Source organism: Vanessa atalanta, chromosome 8 (genome assembly GCF_905147765.1).
Source record: "Vanessa atalanta chromosome 8, ilVanAtal1.2, whole genome shotgun sequence".
In the NCBI taxonomy this organism is placed as follows: Eukaryota; Metazoa; Arthropoda; class Insecta; order Lepidoptera; family Nymphalidae; genus Vanessa; species Vanessa atalanta.
Window position 1 is genome coordinate 5,138,489 of NC_061878.1, and position 18,927 is coordinate 5,157,415.

The 18,927-nt window shown below is 30.9% G+C and overlaps 1 protein-coding gene across 2 annotated transcripts in view; it reads left to right on the forward strand.

Annotated features, from left to right (window-relative positions):
- LOC125065585 (cytohesin-1) overlaps positions 1-18,927 on the forward strand; it is a 39,348-nt gene that overhangs the window by 598 nt on the left and 19,823 nt on the right. The window contains exon 1 of one of the 2 annotated variants that reach the window (XM_047673278.1): positions 3,690-4,198. The exons of the other annotated variant lie outside the window; for it this stretch is intronic. Within the exon in view, the coding sequence (XP_047529234.1) occupies positions 3,989-4,198 (210 nt within the window). The 5' untranslated portion in view covers positions 3,690-3,988. Of the gene's footprint in view, positions 1-3,689; positions 4,199-18,927 lie in introns of those variants that run through there. 2 annotated transcript variants of the gene reach the window in all.

Sequence of the window (18,927 nt, forward strand, 5' to 3'; positions counted from 1 at the left end):
TAATTAGATGTTAAAACATTACAGTTACATTATAAATATAGAAATACATATAAGTAATATAATTTTGTACTAATGTATGGCTATTTTACAAGTAACCATTTGATCATATATATCATAAAATATTATAACTATTTATATAGATACCAGCCAGCTGAAAATAAAAGCATTTGTTTTTTTATTTTTAAATAAATAAAGGTAATCAGATCTTTACAATGAAACAAATGTTTATAAAATTTACAAAACTAATTAAAGTAGTGAAAAATATTCAGCTAAATATACTGCTGAATTAAATTTTTGTTCATTAATTTTAACAATTATCAAAATGACTGCTGAGTAATAACGGCAGAGTAGAATAGAACAACCTTATCTTCCTTGTAACCTTGTTATAAGCAAGTGATGTTATTTTCATTAAGCATTTAAATTTTTTCAATATCACAAAACAAAACCGCTAGCAAATGCATTACCAAAGTTAGGCAAATTCTATTTGGACACAGTTATAGAAATATAATATGCCACCCATGATGAAATTAAACCCAAACAATTTACGACCACATGAATAATATTTATTTTAATGAAAATTCCTAAATGGTTAAAATAAAAATAGAAAAAACTGATAGACTTATATAATACTTTCAGAATACAATTGTTTTTATTCATATTTTATGACATGGTAATTACTAAATGAGTTCATTATTATCACTGGAATCAATTTACTAGAATGAGCTATGAATTGATTTTTTAAGTACATTGCCTGCTCTTTTAAGTACATTGCGATATTTTAATTATATCATTGATAACATTAGATAAGTTATCATCAATTGGATAATTGTTTGACACAACAGAAAGAAAACTCTTACTGTTTACAGTATAAACATACTGCATATAAAAAGGGTAATCGTTTTTGTAATTTTAAAAAATAATAATGAAATCTGAACATTACTTTAAAGTATTTGAATACCTTTGAACAAATATACTTAATCATCATCCTTACAATTCATGATGTCAGTAGGCATACTCTAACCATAACAGGAAAAAATCCAAATATAATCTAAATATACATTTGACAGTAAATTAATGCTAAATCATTGGTAGAGAGTTTGATTAATCTATGATATTCACTATGGATTTGCTAAGCAATTGGGTTTTGAACTTCGACAAAACTGTTATTGGAGTTTTGGAAGTAAAATAAAAGTGGAAATAAGTAGTTAAGTGTAATAGTGATCTATTATAAATAAAGAAATGTCCATGTTATTAGCAAATGAAATATGTGAATCTAAGGTTTGTTTATCTTTTTTCCTACTTCCATTGAAATAGCATTCAAATAAAGCAATTTAGGGTAAAAGTTATTTGAATGAAGTCCTTATTAATTTTGTGTAACACATATTTTTTAAATAAATATACACATCCATATATCTATTTATCATGTAAATGATCGTAAAATAAAAAAACAAGTTGACTTTATATCAAAGTACAAAAAAAATATATATAATTATTTATATTGAAATATAACTCAATTAGATTTTGATTGAGTTACATACTTTTATCATATGCAGTATATTGCGTAATTCATAATGTCTGTTCTCAACCACTAGTCAATAACCTCGCGCGCCCTTGAAAAGGACCAAAAGTCCTTTAAGGATTTTAGTATACCGACGATTCCCCCTGCCCTTTCATTCAAAACACTGCGGAGCACATTGACGTAAGCCGTTACTGCTTAGCTTACTACGAACGAAAGAGAGGTATGTAGTTTAGCCAGTTTGTCAGTAACCATCGGACCGCGGTACGGGTGTGTTGTGCAGTTAATATACGCCGGGTCATATTATAGGGTATGAAACCTCGCGGTTTTTGTAACTTCCATAAAAACTGAAGTCTACGCGAAGTTAATTGTTTTTTTTTTTTTATAGTGACGTGTTATTAATTAGTAGTAAGTTTATCAGTGATATTGCGATTAAGTGGAAAATGTTACGACTACTTCGTCATTTGCCTTTGGTTTAATTTGATCAAAGATTTTGCCTAAATTTAGGTGGAGTTATCATTATTAATTTTTTGCATTTGGTTTCTATGTGGATGATTATCAAATGCATATTGCTTATCTGCAATGTTTACTGATCCTTTTCAATTGAATTATTTGACTAGCTTTCAATTCAAACAAGTTAACCTTCATGCTCAACTGTTACTAATCTATACTGTTAGGATAATAAAACCAATGTTTGTGTCTAAATCTAGAATAATTTAACTACCTGCTATTTGATTTTAGTTTTGTGTCACAAATTTTGCATATTTAAAAAAAAAACAACGCGAACGTGTGTACGTTTTAAAAATTTTATAAAACCTTAATGTTCTTTACAAATGTATTTAAAGATAAGTAAAATTAATGATCTTGTTATATATTTTGTCGGTTATTATTAAATTATGCTCCGTTATGTATTTTAATTGTTTTCCTTGACAATTTAGTTAATTATTCATTGTAGTGATTATTTCAGTACATTTATTTTTCATTTGCTGTAATCTGTTAGTCATACTATTGTAGATATGACATCAAATACAATGTTAACTTAATGACAATGTCCTTATCTGATTAATGCTATAGGATCCAGAAGGCGGACAATAACTGCATATAAAAATGTTACATACACAATAACAAATTATACATTTTAATACATTATTGTTACTTCGTTTATTAATTCAAATCGTTCAGAAGTTTATGTGATTCATTTATGCTACATTACGAGATACATATAATCTGACCTTTCTACATTACTTTAAACAACTTTTTGTGACTGAATAATTCCGTGGTTTAGTCCTGTGTTATCAAACATGTTTTAACCAAAATTAAATATGTTTCTGCGCAATAAAAAAACCGTTCTGTCATATTGGACAATGGACGTGAATCAATGTTGTTATCAAGTTTCCTTTGCCCGCTTCCGGACTAGAGTTCTCTTTGATAACAAATGACGATGTTCAGATTGGTTATAACATAATATTCCAACCACAGCGTGTTACAAAATACTCCACGGCATACTGTATTTCATAAATGCACGGAATGGTTAAGAGTTACATTAAATGTCACAACGTTAAGAGTATTTCTTTATTATTATTATTATCATCATAATTTAATAACGTCATAATTATAGCATATAATATTATGACGAACGGTACTTCTGAGAATCTAACGTTATCGTTTGTTAAAAGTTTTTATACAGTACCCGCATCTAAATTTTATAAAGTAATTAAAAATATATAGTAATAAATATTAATGCTTAACGTATTGCATTGTTATCATTAACTTGGTCGTATATTTTATATTTGGCCATGTTTAATTAGATATAGTAAACATCATTTTTGAACACTCAACTATTATTGTTGTACGAGTTCTTTTTATTTAAAATCAAGATTAACTTTAGATATTGTACATAAACATTGCATTATTTTAAAAATTATCGATATATGACGGAATTTGTCGCACACGTAGACGCGTAAAAAGATAATCAACTACGTATAGTTGTCACGGTGCCAAACTCGGTGGCGCCCGCGCCTCTCTTCAGTCGAGTGCGTTCCTTAGCGGGAAGTGTATGGCGCGCGATGTGTTTGCATGTTCGGTTGCTGTGCGGCGCGCTCTGGTGGCCGGTGCTGATGCGCTGCGCTCGCGCCGCGCGCACCTATGACGACGACTATGATCAGGTGTGTCATCTGTCACCGACCCTGCTTGTTGTGCACTATGAAACCAAATCCTTTACCGTATAGCTTCACCTGTAATTTGGCAACAATTGACGTAAGCGTTGACGAATGTTCGTAATCTTTAATATTTATAGTCGTACACTTTTCACTTTTTTTGCTTTATTTAGGCCAGTTTATTTAATGCTAGCAGCTTGTCGTCTTTAGATACCTACGTATGGTTGTAACTTCGTTGAAATCGAATTATTATTGAGAATAAATCCCAAGTTGTGTGAAATTGTGATGTGCGTGGTGCATTAGCGCTCCTCGAGTTATGTTTATCAAGGCCGCGCCAGTGGTGGCCGAAGAGGAGCGCCGTGGTTCAGTGTCCAATTGGTTTTCGTCGTTGAGACGTGGCGGTCGACGCAAACGTGAGGACAGTGCTGTTCCGACCGGCTATGGCTCATTAGGCAGAAGGAAGGATGGCACCCAGTCTCGCGGCAAGACGAGGTCGGCCTGGGATCTAACCACCGTCACCAGACTGGTCTGTATATTTATAAAATTCACTATCTGTAAGTGAAAGGCATTTTGTATGCACACAACTGGACAGACTACAAATTTGGCAATAATCCAAATGCGCTGGATCGATCACGCTTTTTGAGTCTGCGTGTGAAACGATTGCTGCAAAATTCAGTGACCTTCTGAATACATATATTATTGTTGCCCATCTTAGATAACTACTAATAAACACCCCACATGAACGTTGTTTTATATTTCTGTATTAATAATAATATCAGTATTTGATAACTTTCAAGTGCGGGTACGTTTCATTTTTAATGAGGGTAATGTATCCTCCCACGTGTATCGAAACCCTTTCTTTAGATTCTGTTTTTACTACAACAATAATTTGTTTTGGATTGGTGTTATCAAACTCAATGATTCATCACCGTTATCGGTATAGAGTGATAAAAGGTAGACCTCAATAATAGTTTATATATTTTTATACGATAAAATTTAGGAATGAATGGAAATACATATATAGATTGCGTTTAATCATGAAATCAAAATATTCCCAATATTGTGAATTACTCAGTGTGCCTGATGGAGCTTGAGCTCATATTTACATGTTTCAACTACCGCCAAATGCTTTTTTTAATACGCATAATAAAGGCATAATTACTTGTATACTTGAAGACTGTTAACATGATTATATGCATTAATGCTTAATGATTATAATTCGGGTTCTCTTCCGTTTGGTTCTATAGATGTATAACACTTATATAGTGTTTTTCAAAACATACTAATAACGACAAGTTATAATATACAAAAGATAGTCTTGTAAAGGAATATTGCTCGTAATGGTCACAATAATTAGCTCAGTTTCCTACGACGTATGTAAATGGTGTAGGCCACGGGTCGGTAATTAATTTAAAGTAGGGTCCTGATAATTAAAATGTTTCAAGTCAGTGCCCACTAAAAAACAACTTGGTTGTCTAGTTTGCCGTTTTTAAGCCTATCCCCAAAACATTAATAGCTCATTAAGCAGTAGTGGTAATTTGAACCCCGCTTGTAGCTTAAAAAATACTTAAACAAATTGGAGAATTAAAATTATATTATTATAAATAAATTAACAATCAAATACAACTAACCAACGGATCTTGACGTATTTGATAGCTTATTAAGCGCTAAATGAGATTATAAAAACTGCGATTCTGAAATCTCTGTGTTCGTTTGAAAAATCAAAACAGAAAATTGGTCGCCAACGATATATTTTAATCGATTTTAATTGGGACTTGTAATTGAGAATGGTCCAGTTTAGGTAACTGTTCCAATATAAATTATTTTTTAGCAATTCTATACATACATATATATTTAATAAGAAGGTCAACTGCACATGTAGAAATACATATGTTCAAAGAATACTATATTTCATGTGAATTACGTTTTGTTATGCCGTCAATAATTTGAGTAAATACCTCATGAAATCTCAAGTAGTTACCAGATTTTTATAATAATGATAATTTTATGTATAAAAGTACATAAAAACTAGCGTGATGACTTCTCAATATAACGCGTATATGTTAATTAAAATCAAACATGTGTGGTAATTGATGATGGCATTTAGTTTGGCTATATTAAAATTCAATCTGTAGTAAAACTGTCAAGAATAGTCAATTCCATATTTGAAAATTACAGTGGTTCTTTCTGGATATACATGATACGATACCTCTTCCGTGGCACTATTCTACAATGATTCACATGGATGTATTTTCGTTAATATAACTAAATAAAATCCATATCTATGTCACATGTAATGTCATAAAATGCTATATTTATTTTAAAATTATTTATCGAGTCGTTTCATTCTAAGTTTTATTCCTGGCTTATTTTCACTTTCAAGGTCGAGTAAATCGGGCTTTCGTTTATACTCGAATGAGTCAAGGCTCTATTTACACGTAGATGATATCAGAATACCTACCTCATGTTTGTATGCAAATCACGGTCATTGTCGCTTTACCTTTGTATTAGTATAAGATTAGGTGTGTATAGGTATGTGTTTCAAACAAAGGTGTATGGTAAAACATTGCCAAGTATGACATCATTAAATATACGGTAGCGTGTAACTAAAGGAATGTTAGTGCGACCCAATTATATGCACACGTGAAACTTTAAACAAAAACCGAGGCGTCGGCAATTTATAAAGCAGTCTGTATGGTCATCTAAATATTATAATGCTTAATTTTGTTAGTTTTATAAGAAATGTATATTTTTTTAAGTGCTACATGCAACTTTATTATTTGATAACATAAAAGATTTAAAATTATTCATCATAAGCATACATAAATGTTCAAAAGAGTCTATTGTTTTTAATGGCGGCGGTAGTGGCGCGCGGCGCCTGTATGAAGTGTCCGCATTGATTGCACTCGCCAATCGTGACTCACGTCATTTGTTTTTCAAGACGAGCACTTGTGCAAAGAAATAAAACAATTATATATATATATATATATATATATTTATATGTAGGTAATATAACCTCGTAAAAGCAAAAGCAGTGGAGCTAAGATATACGCCTAAAAATGTATGCAAATACATATTTCTGTAACCTCATGGAGGTTGACTGCATCAGAATTATTAATTACAAATAAAATTATCAAATTTTTTTTAGCCAATATTTAGATATTTGATAAATATTTGGATGTGTACCTAGCCTTTCATTCTTTAAATAAACTTTAAATTCGATGATAAATTTGGGAATTTCCATATGACGTGTCACGATTCTGAGATTTCACTTATGAGGCTTGAGTTAAATTGACTGAATAACCGTTACAGATTTAATTTATCTTTTAATGAAAAACATTCTCAAAGTAAGGAACCATTCATGCATAGCGATATATGCTTGTCATTTCCCTTTGTTTGTTTGCTTTAAATTCGCAACAAAAATTCATACGTGGTCTATTTTATACCATTCGTGAATATTGTTGAGCGAGGATGCTGTCAGAAATATGGATATTTTTCATTTGGAAATGAGGCGTAGAACATGCAGTACAAACATCCTTTTCGTTTGCCGCTAAAACGAATTCTCTTTGTCAAACGAGATTGTTTGTGGATTCTTACGAGTGTGACCCAGTTGTCTTTGCAATGTTGCCTACAATACAATTTCATAGACTTTTTTATTAAAGTTGTCGATGATTTAAGGCTATACCATCACGACCTAAATAAAATAAACCTAGAGTTTTTAAAAATAATATATTTTGTAATATGAATATAATATAAGAATAATAATAATTGAATATTATAATTTGGTTTTTAAATATATATATATATATATAAATGCATATCTATTTTTGTAGAAAATTAGAAAAAAGTTACAATATCCGCATTGCGACTGGCAACAGAAAATTTCTAGACTAATGATAGAAAGTGTAGTTTCGAACGATGCCAAATGTATTCACTTACAGAGGGATGACCTTAGTTCATTCACTGTATCGCTAATGAAAAAGACATATAATAAACTCTTGGTCGCAAGGTTGACGCATATTTATCACCGATATGCAAATTGTAAATATTCTCCTGCTCTATATTTAGTCTGTATCCTAATTGCCGTTTATGCTAAGTTATGGTCGTGATTTAAAAGTATAGGTGTGGTCTTTTACCCTTTCCTAAAATAATATTTATGCATAAAAAATTGAGTATACATATGTAATACATAAGTTTAGATTTATCAGTACAGGTTTATTAAGGCTTTGTTATCATTATAAAGTTTTGATCGTTTTTGTGTGTTAGAAATTTTGCCAATAATATTAAGATACTCTTGCCAAGTCTTATAGAGAAAGTTTGGGCTTACAGCCAAAGGTCATTTGCCCGTATATTGAAATAATACTTCTTTTTAAAATTACAATTTACAATTCGAAAAACATTCAATCTTTTCATTACCTCATATTAGCATAGTTTGTGTCAAGCTACTTGAAGTCCCTTGGAATGTATAATTATTGTTACAATATGAAAGTAGCCTAATCTAATAAATAATAATACTAAAGGTATGCTCCCGGTTGAGTGCTCGTGTGCGGGGAGGTGCTTTGACCTTGCCGGGGAAAGGGGGATTTGCGAACGTACCGCACGGTCACCAACTCGTCAAACGAGTTAGCTTGCATTGTTTCATAATGAGCTGTAGGCAACTTAGCTAGCTTATATTGAAAATAACGCCTACTCTATTAATACTGTAAATGCTATATTAGTAAAACAAACTCAATCTACCGTAACACTCCCACTATTATATTTCACTTACCCTCTTGTTTATTACACGGCCCAGTCAGTGAGCAATAAATGGTTGTATGTATATTTATACAATATACATTGTATATATTTTTGTTTGATAATCTCTATAATGTTAAGAAACTTACAGTTAAAATCTTCTAAGTTTGAAAATTAGTTGATGAGTTATTTATGTAGAATGATTTAAAAACTATATTACTTATGATAGAAAAATATTCTTAAAGGTATTTTTTCTGAAATAAATAACAACATGATAGTTTATTTAGCACGCAAAACGCAATAATAAATGCTTGTAGTAAAAAATAATCGCTCTAGTACCTACCGTTTTTGCTCGCCTACATTTGTGTATATCAAAGTAGTCACTGTCTTCTAAACAGATTTTTTTCATTACCGGTAAACGTTCGTGCTGGTGTCACTATCCATGTTTGTCATTATGAAATAATCTATTTTCAGAGTTTAACATAAAACATACTCAAATGGACTATTTAAGTTGCTACTTGAGTTCTGCCACATGTTTTATGTCGAGAGACTTTTTTTTTGTCTGAAAAATATCATTGACACATATGATATATGTATATATTTTACCGTGTCCTATATTAATTATTAACATAGCAAATTTGTTCTATTCGCACATGTATTTTCATAGCAACGAGTAGATACCGTTAGAAAAGCAGGTTATCTTTGTTTTCGCGACGGTCCAAAAAGATAAGGATCGTTAATAGAATTCTTCGCTTAAGGACGTATCAACTTTAGGTTACTATCATCTACTAATTTAAGTATGCACAAAAAGTATGCACTTGCGTATATATACTTTTTTTAATTTGGTTTCAATAATCTCAATTGTCGCCCGTATGTTATGTTTGACAATAATAGTAAAAGATATTATAAAATCAACCAACTAGACAATTACTAACATATTAAACAAGCAATAAAAGGAATCATCACTTCCTCTCAACGCCATTGAACTTATTTATCAAATAATTGACCGCGCCGAAGTGTTATAAAAACGCCCTTAGCACCGAATTAAATGAAGTCATCTTTTCTGTCTCAAATGGGTCATCATAGCGATATCTTATTGTTGCTATTAATCAATAAATTTCTGAGAACATTTGCTCACATTCCTATTATATGACGTGTTACTTTTATAGCTCAATGTTAGGCGCCTGTTTGCTAATTCTTTGGTATAAACAGCGTTTAGCGGTTACTTATAAAAATTATATACGATAAACAATATTTCAGACATGGTCATCAAAAATATGTGATACATTTATTTTATCATTCCCTGCCACATGGCTTCTCTGAAACCACTTGAAAACACAAATATCTCAATTATTCAAACATGTTTCTATCGTTGCGTTGCCTTATGTTAATTTTGCTTTAATTTTAGTTGACGGATTATTTGAGCGGCATGTGTTTTGAAACTAATTAGTGTTGTTTTCACCTGGTATAATGGTATTTCTTGTTAATAAAATTCTAGTTATTTATTTGCTCTATAGTTACTCTTTATTAATTACAACAGGTGTAACTTAATTGCGGTTTATATACTTACTTAATATTTACATTACTCTGAAAATAATAATATAATACATTCAGTTAGTTAAGATAAAAGATAACTATAATTTGTAAGGAGGCTACAATTATTATAACTGTATTAGAATTTGCATTTAACCGCAATTATAGTAAGTTGATTTTCCGCACGACGATTCGGCTTGTCTTATACGTCGGGTTTTTATTTAAGAATAAAACCAGCAGATAGAATTGATGAGTCACTAGTGTTAAACTGATCGTTATCCAGAATGCTTTAAATTCTAGTTTTTAAATCACGTGATATGATAGTTTATATTTCATTCCGATAAATCTAGTTAGATAAAAAAATTTGGAACGAGGAGGGGTGATAATAGACATTGTTGCACTTTGGTATGTTATAATCGGTGTTTTGAATTTTAATAGGGCTGAATGTCAATGGCGTTTGAATTTGTGGGGGCGTTGGCCGAGGTCTCCGCGTGAGCACCACGCGCCACTTCTCATACCAACTGTCTCATTAGCTCCCTCCGCAAATATTTTTATTTTTATTGCGTCTGCTTAGCCCTCGCTGGATATGAAAATAAAATGCAATGTAATTGTACTCACTGAATGTGTAGAACACTTTTAATTTGACTAGCGCAAGTCGCTAAACGTTCGTTTAGCGTTTGTTTTTTTTTAATTGAGATAGAACTCATTTAAAATAAAACAATCTATAATTATTATGTTTCGACTGTTTTAAAAGGAAGTTATAATTATTACGTATTCATTAACGAGAAATATGTTTAATACTGGTTTGATACGTGCAGGAAGCAGATAATGCATTGTAATTCGATGAATATTTTATCTCTTTCGACATTTTAATATTTTATAATATGTTCAGACTACGGACGATTTTATCGAAAAGTACTCACGTTTTGTACAAAAACCTTGTACATTATTTTACCTATTTTCTAAGATTTACAGTAAATGTTAGCGTTCATGAAGAGTTATTTGCTACATTATCTTTTACTGGGAGCCCCTCGTGTTTCTTTTCCTCTGGCCACAAGCATGTTAGCCAATCTGTATTCATTTACACATAGGTCATAAGAGTCTGTGTGAAGCAAAAATCTGTGGAACTCCCGGCGTTTAGCGACCGCGGGCCGGAAATATGAACCCATTGTTTGCGTCGTCTTTTTTGCTCGAAGTACGTGTTGCATTTGTTGTCATTGTAATGCACATTTCTTTTATTTATATGCACTAATTCCAAGAACTCAATGCCCACATTGTGTTGTATGAATGTATTTGCATAAACTTAGTTTATTTTTAATTTAAAAGGCTTAAAGTAGCTCTTAGTTATAAGTGGTATTTTGATTTTACAACAGTATAACAACATTTGTAAATAAAACGGTCGCCGCGTCAGTAAGAGCTATAATAATGGGAACGACGTTTTTATCAATAAGTTCTGATTCATTTCGCGGTATTGTGTCTGCGAGTAACGTTACTTCATTCGTATGTGACAATATCTCGGGCCGAGAAGTGAATGCGCGGGTCAAGAATGCGGTGACAGGAGCCGATCGCGGTCGAGGGGCACCCGAGTGTCTATACTTAAACTGATGAGATGACCGCAAGGGTTAGGAGCTCATGTACAAGTACTTGCCTTTATTACTAGTACACCTTCGACAGATTAAACGAAATGTATTATTGTATGAAAGAATATCCTTATAAACTCTCACATCAATTTAGTTCGGTTAAGTTCGTTACCGCATTAAGCGAATGGTACTTATTGATCCGACTTATGCGTCTGTCTGCCGGTCACAGGTCACTAACTTTAAAATGGCTAGTCATTGCAAAAGTAGATATTATTTAAGTTTGTATATATTCAAGAAATGCATTACGAAATTATATATGATGACAATAAAATACCTTGATTCAATTCAATGTTTGTTAAATAATCGTATTTTGTTTTGTAATATATCTTCTTTTATTATTCTTTATCAGTCGGTTTGTATGTGTGATCGAGTTGCTACTGTGTCGTAGTAGATTACTACGAATTTAAAAACAAATTGTAACGTATTATATATGAGTATGATTCACGGAATATTTGAGTAAGTAGTTGAATATATTTTTTGTACAAATAATATTATAACATTCGTTGATTAATTGAGGTTGAGCTTCCTTAGTCGTAAAGTTAAATTTCGAACAGAATACCGCGAGTCGCGACTTCTTGTCTTCTTTAGCTCCCCGCGAGAAGCCGGTCTAGTTAGAATAATGATAAAATAAATACTCCTGTCTTCATCGCTTTATAACATTCACTTATTTTATATATCGGTGTTTGTGTTACACACATGTTATCAGTTTTCAATAGAAATGTTTTCACGGTATGATAATATGGAGGTACTCGAATAATGTGCAATATTGTTTGTTGTTCGCGTCTACGCTTTGTTTTAATATACAAGTTATGAATAATGCTAGCCGAACACGATCAAAGTCCGCTCGTTACGTCTATACTAAATGTTCACATGAATATTTAATTATCGTTTGTTTTTAGTATATTGGTAGCAGATAGGTTAATAATATACACTTTTTTAATGATACACGACTCACTAAAATAATCGATGTTTCTATTGTTTAAAAGTTTTTGTTACATTGTTATTCGTATCTCATTGTAAGTATTTAAATAACAACTCGAGAGGTTAATCGTCTCTATCGCCCATATTGGCATTATGAGAAACTATGTGTCGCCCGCGACTTGGCTCGCGTTGTTGGATTTTGTCGTCAGGCGCTTGGCATAATAAGTAGCCCTTTGGAGTTCAAGCTTCCTTGAACCAAATTTTATCAAATTCGGGTCAATGATTTGGCCGTGAAAGAGCAACAGAAAGATCGACATATTGAGTTAATTTCGCATTTATAATATTACTATAAAAGTATAGATATTAACTGCCACTTACAATTTGTCCACGGGATCTAAGATTTGTCGCCCATAATACATTGGGTCAAGTACCCTTCAAACCAATACAAAGCTTGGTTGGTTTCTTGTCGAATAACTTATGCCTTGATAGTACCTAGTTTTTGTACTTTTATAAAACCGGACCACCTGTTTATAATAATCTCGTTATAAAATTCTAAAGCAATAAGTATTGTATTATTTATAAGTAATTAAATTACTGTGAAAATATCTGCAGGGTTATAACTGGTTATATCTGGTTTCAAGTTATTCAGACCATTTAATTCAGGCTTCAGTGAATCATATTATTCTTATTTTGATGCGCAGGAAATAGGTACTGCAAAAACGTAACAACGATGCACTTGTAGGATGTTTATAGCGTGCGAGGAAGAGCCTGTTATACTGCTTTTAATGGAATCACCTGTTACAGTTTAACATTTTACAACAATACTTCATTGAATATACAGTTATCATGGTGACTGTTTTAAAAATAATTACACTTGAAAAATCTAATTTACACACAATATTTACAAATAAATATAAAAATTAATGGGAGAAAATTTTTTGTTAAAAGCGATTAGTGATTTGTATTTCATAAGAAATATATACAAGCAAATAAAAATTTACTCGCTTATATTACATGAGTTTGATGTTTATTATAAGTTGTTTTTATCGGAAATAAACCCGAAGGTCAGATTAGTCTGTCAATCGATGATGTTATTACTTAGAAAATTCTTTGCGAATTACTTCATCACGTCGAGGTGATTGCATATATTATGTAAACAATACATTTTTTGTTTCCTGCATTTTACGTATTCCATCTTACACTGTGAACCTGTATACTGATTTCATAGTCTTCTTAGACCGTAAGCAAATAATTCCTAAAAACGGTATTAATACATATGAACTATCGGGATAGATCTAAAGAAATGTTGTATATAAAGATTATAATTACAATTTAACTATTTATATATAACAATAATAATTATTTATAATAACAATGAAGCGTACGGATTAATCAGAAAAATATTATAACGATTTTATCTCTTCCCTCAACTGTCATAAATAAAGTTATCCAATTCCGTAAAACTTCGCAACGGTTACTATGGATGGAATGTTCAGCAACTGCTAATACAAGTTGAGTTTCTGATTAACTTGATATAACTTTGACGTAAGTATATAAAGGAAAACGTATCATGTCGCTCCGATATCTCTTGTTTATCGTCGGCAAGACAATCGTTAATAATTCGATTAATTATGTAAAACGGCGCCAAGTTTCACTTTTCTATCGTTTATATGCTAATATAATTATAGATAATAATTATTAGTTGTTAATTTTTACAGAATTAACCAATCTATAACCGATACAGAACCAAGATATCTATCTATCATTTAACATAAACATACATATTTTTATAAAAAAAATATATATTTTAAAGGAAAATACACGTAAAATTAATCTATGGTGTATTTTATTTCAGTTACTTTTATGTAACGAGCAGCTTATCCTCTGTAATTGCTTAAATTACCGACCCTATTGAATTAAAGGATTGTATTCAAATTATCCAAATTATACGGATTCCCGTGTCCAATGGGAATTTAGGGAATCCATATAATAACGATCCGTTTTGATATATCAACTTCACTAGTTTTGTATATCATATTTAATTTCAAGTGCTTTTTTTTTCAATTTGAATTATTAATATTACTCAGTAACATAATTGATACTTTATAAGTTTTAAGTTTTAAATTTATTCTAAAATAAATATACAGTATATTTTGCTTTATTTATATTTTCGGGTAGGTTTCTATAATTACCTTTGAAATATCTCATAAAAATATTTTTTAAATCTAAAACAACCGCCGCTTCTGAAAGATTCTATGAGAAGAACCTGCAAGAATCTCTTTTAATAAGATTACACACATTTATAAATAAAGAAAGAATATCTTTTATATGTTAAGTATAATTAATATAATGAAGATACAAATGCCGTTTATTCTAAAGACTCGATATCGTCACGGAAAGTTCGTTAGTGAAGATTTGCTTTATTGTTTCTCAAAGTTCCGTTGCATTGTCTGAGATGTTTCAGAGGCGTTTAAAGTAATATATAGACGTTCGTTATCCCCTTTCACTATGTACATACATAAGGCTCGATTCCACTTGTTCTTGGCCTAGTTTTTGTATTTAGTATCATAAAAAATATTGACAGTTCTCGAGATCCAAAATAGTTTTATAATTTAATGAAAAAGAAAATTGTAGTTTTCTAAAAATCTTAATTAATGGGATATTAATGGCGTAACGATCATAAATCACTAACAATGCTTCCGAAAGAAACAAGTTCCATTGCTAATGAAGTGGCTTTCTAGAATACGTTAAATATCATAGTTCATCCTAATGGTCGGTCCAAATAGTATAAGAGTTGGCAGTTGGGCAGAAAATCGCCGCAGATGTAAATATCACTAGGGCAAACGAAATTATGTTCCAAGCAAAAATATCCGTATCACCTTTAAAGACCAGCTTGTAAAATAAATTCCTTAGATTGTGTTTTACCATTTAATGTCAACTTTTGCATTTTGTTACATTTAATTTCGCAAACAATATTTTGCTTTACTTCCCACGAACGTCCCGTTATGCTTATATATGTACATTGTACATATATACTTAAAGAGGGGCGCTCGTATGTTAAATATAAATGCTGGACAAATTTACACATATATTCATTGTGTGAATATTTTTTTTATATTTTTGTTATTAAATTAACTAAATTATTATTATTAATAATGTGATACTTTTAATTAATATAAAAAGTTAAAATACTGTAGATACATTTATGCTGATAATTAAAAAAACCTAATTTCTATAATATAGCCGAATTTTTGAAACATTTGTTTTTTAAATCATACTTTTAAGTGAAACCCTACACAACATTGGTGCCTTGGTCCCCTAAATGTTATTTCTCTCAAGCTTTTATAACTTCTTTTGACTGGACTTTTTGTGTCTGTACAAGATTTTTTGTCCCTGTTGTCGGTGACCAACTACTTCGCAGGTAAAGATCTAACTTATTATTATGTATATAATACTAAAATAATTTATTTAAAAGTACCAATTGAAATTTTATGATTCTTTTATTAATTGAAACTGTTAAAATTATTTCAATAATTACTATTTTTTGGTTTATATAGTATTATTTATTTATTTATTTATTTTTTATTTATTGGAAAAGTTACACCATCAATTTATCACTAAGCAACGTCTTTAAAGGTGTAAACAACATTATTATTATTATTATATAACCAATAAAATGTAATAGAATATACACAATAATGAAACAATATATTGCATACCAGATAACAACAACATGAAAGCGTGTTGCTTAAAAATTACAACATTATGAAGAATTAATGACCTAGGGATCTTTGCTAAAATGAATAATAATGGCTTGACCTTTTTCCTTTGTTCATAATGTTTATTTTATTTAAAGCTGAATTGCACGCTGACATGCATAATGTTTTATCATAATCAATATTTATATTTGGAATTAATTAATTAGACCAATTTGTGTACACAGGATGAGGATCTTGCGAAATAAGCAATGTATCATTACTAGAAGCAAAACATCATAATATAATTAACGGTTTTCATTAATACTTCTTGGAAACGTTGAAAAAATTACATCGTTTCCAGGACGATGTATTTTAAATATGCAAACAAGCATCCGTCTTTAGGTTCGGTCGGTACCGGCGCCGCTTTGTTTGTTCACGTGAAGACAACTCGTTACAACGATTTAAGCCAACCAATAAATACAAGTCAATATCAAGCAATAGTAGTCCTTATTGCATATGCTTTAATTTCAATATGTCTAGACCATATGCTTTAACATGTTACGTTTATATTTACTGCAGCTTACTTTGAAACTTGACCTAAAGTAAATGTATGGCTTAGTTACGCTAAACTTAGTTTTGATGTGTATTTTTATTTTAGCTTCTTTATAACTTTATATTGATATTTCATACGAGAGTTTTATTTAAAACGATTTCTAAAACTATTAGTAAATATGAAGGTCTATAACAATTAACAATAAACTAGATAGATTATTATCGTTTGAGTGTTTTATAGGTGTCGATATATAAATGAAATAAAGGTATAGTAAGTATGAATCGAAAACGTGATCCGCTTTTATTCACTTTTCTTTTAAATATAGAACAACTACCAAGTTCGGAATAATTTTGGTTGTAGCACGGAGTTATGGGCAGCCTATTTAATATCATGCTTTCCCTGTTTATGGATATGTTTGAATAAAAAATCACGAGGTGTAGACTTTCATTGATTTTATGCAACCACAGCACAATCCCATGCGTATCCGGCTGCGGAACAGAAGCTAAACTTGGGGAAAGTGAATTAATAGGGGAAAGTGTCGAAGGATTCGCGAACTCGTTCACTTTGTTCATGTCGACACGTCGCAAATTTTTCTATTTTATTAGGCAAAACTAAAAAGATGTGTAATTATGTACATTTTATTTAAGGGATTTTACATTATTGCAACTGCGGCTACGCGATATGAACGAATATTTTTCGTTGTCAATAGATTTGTTTTTCAAATTAAATTACATGGAAAGGAAATGTCATACGTTCGTATTCATGATCATTTTAGTTGTTGTTGAGGACATTTAATATGAAAACTAGCATGATCTACAATTAAATATGATTTTAATACTGTTTTTGCAATTTGTTAATCATTCCAAAAAGTATGTAGTGTGTACCCATGTAGCGCTCAAAAACACGATCTTAATTAAATAACAACATCTAATGCGGTTAACCGGTAAATGGGCCGAACGGTCGACTCTTCAGAGATGAAATAGCAAATAGATGTTGCAGTTTGAATAACGTGATTGCCAATTGCACTATTACTCTTGATATAGATTTATGATCCGATTCAATGAACCGGGATGGCTCATACATAGCATCGAAGGAGCTGTACGAACAAGTCGTTTCTAAGTCTTACTATACCGAATTTATTTTATTGCCTGATGTAAAGGCGTAAGAAAGTACGGTATCGTAATAATACGTACATGGAATCTATAAAATATATTCGTTTTCGTAAGATTTTCAATAGATTACTTTCCAAATATATCGACGGATAACGTTTTATTGTTCTAAAAATACTTTTATCTTTGCCTCTTATTTTTTATCGATCGTTTAACTGAAGCTATGTTTTAATTGAGGAAAGTGTGACCGCGAATTAAAATTATGCAATACTTTTCACGGGTCGACACATAATTGCGAATATGGCGCAGTTGAAATTACGAAATTTGATTCAACGGTGAAATTTTAATCTGTTTTACTTAGTTATATACGGTGATTGTGTTTATTTTATGAGTATTATGTATAAGGATGTGATATGATATTTTAATCGATTAGAGTTTAGAAAGTGAAAAAAATGTCTGAGTTGCAATTCAATTGCAATTAATAGGTTTAATACAGTATTGGTTTCATTATACAATGAGATAAAAAAGTAGCCGATACTATTATCAATATCAAATAAAGAAGATATCTGCAAAAAAGAAAAGAGGTATAATATTCTGTCATTTCATACATTAAATATTTGTGTTAATGTCCGTTTCTATTAAAAGACATTTAAGCGGCGTAATACATCATTAGTGAGCGTCAAGCTATTATCAGCTACTAATTTGTACGAGACTAGGCCGCGTGCTTTTCTGAATTGTCGTAACACACGGACCGTTTGAATCGTCCGTCTATTTATAATGCGACTAATCCTAATCGCTATGTGGCAGACTGTCTTGTCTGTCATAATATATTGATTCAGCTGGTGTGAATTTTTGATTAGACTATATGAATATTAATTTTAACTAACATATTTTATATTTTCGATGGCAATCAAAATATCTATAAAACTAATTCTTTTGCTTGTGAATTAAAGACAAATAACGTTTCGAATCAAATCCGTGTTTTTACTAATAGCAACCCTATTATTATTATTTTTTTACTCGAATGACGGTAGAAATCCGTTATACTCTGAATACGTCTAGACGAG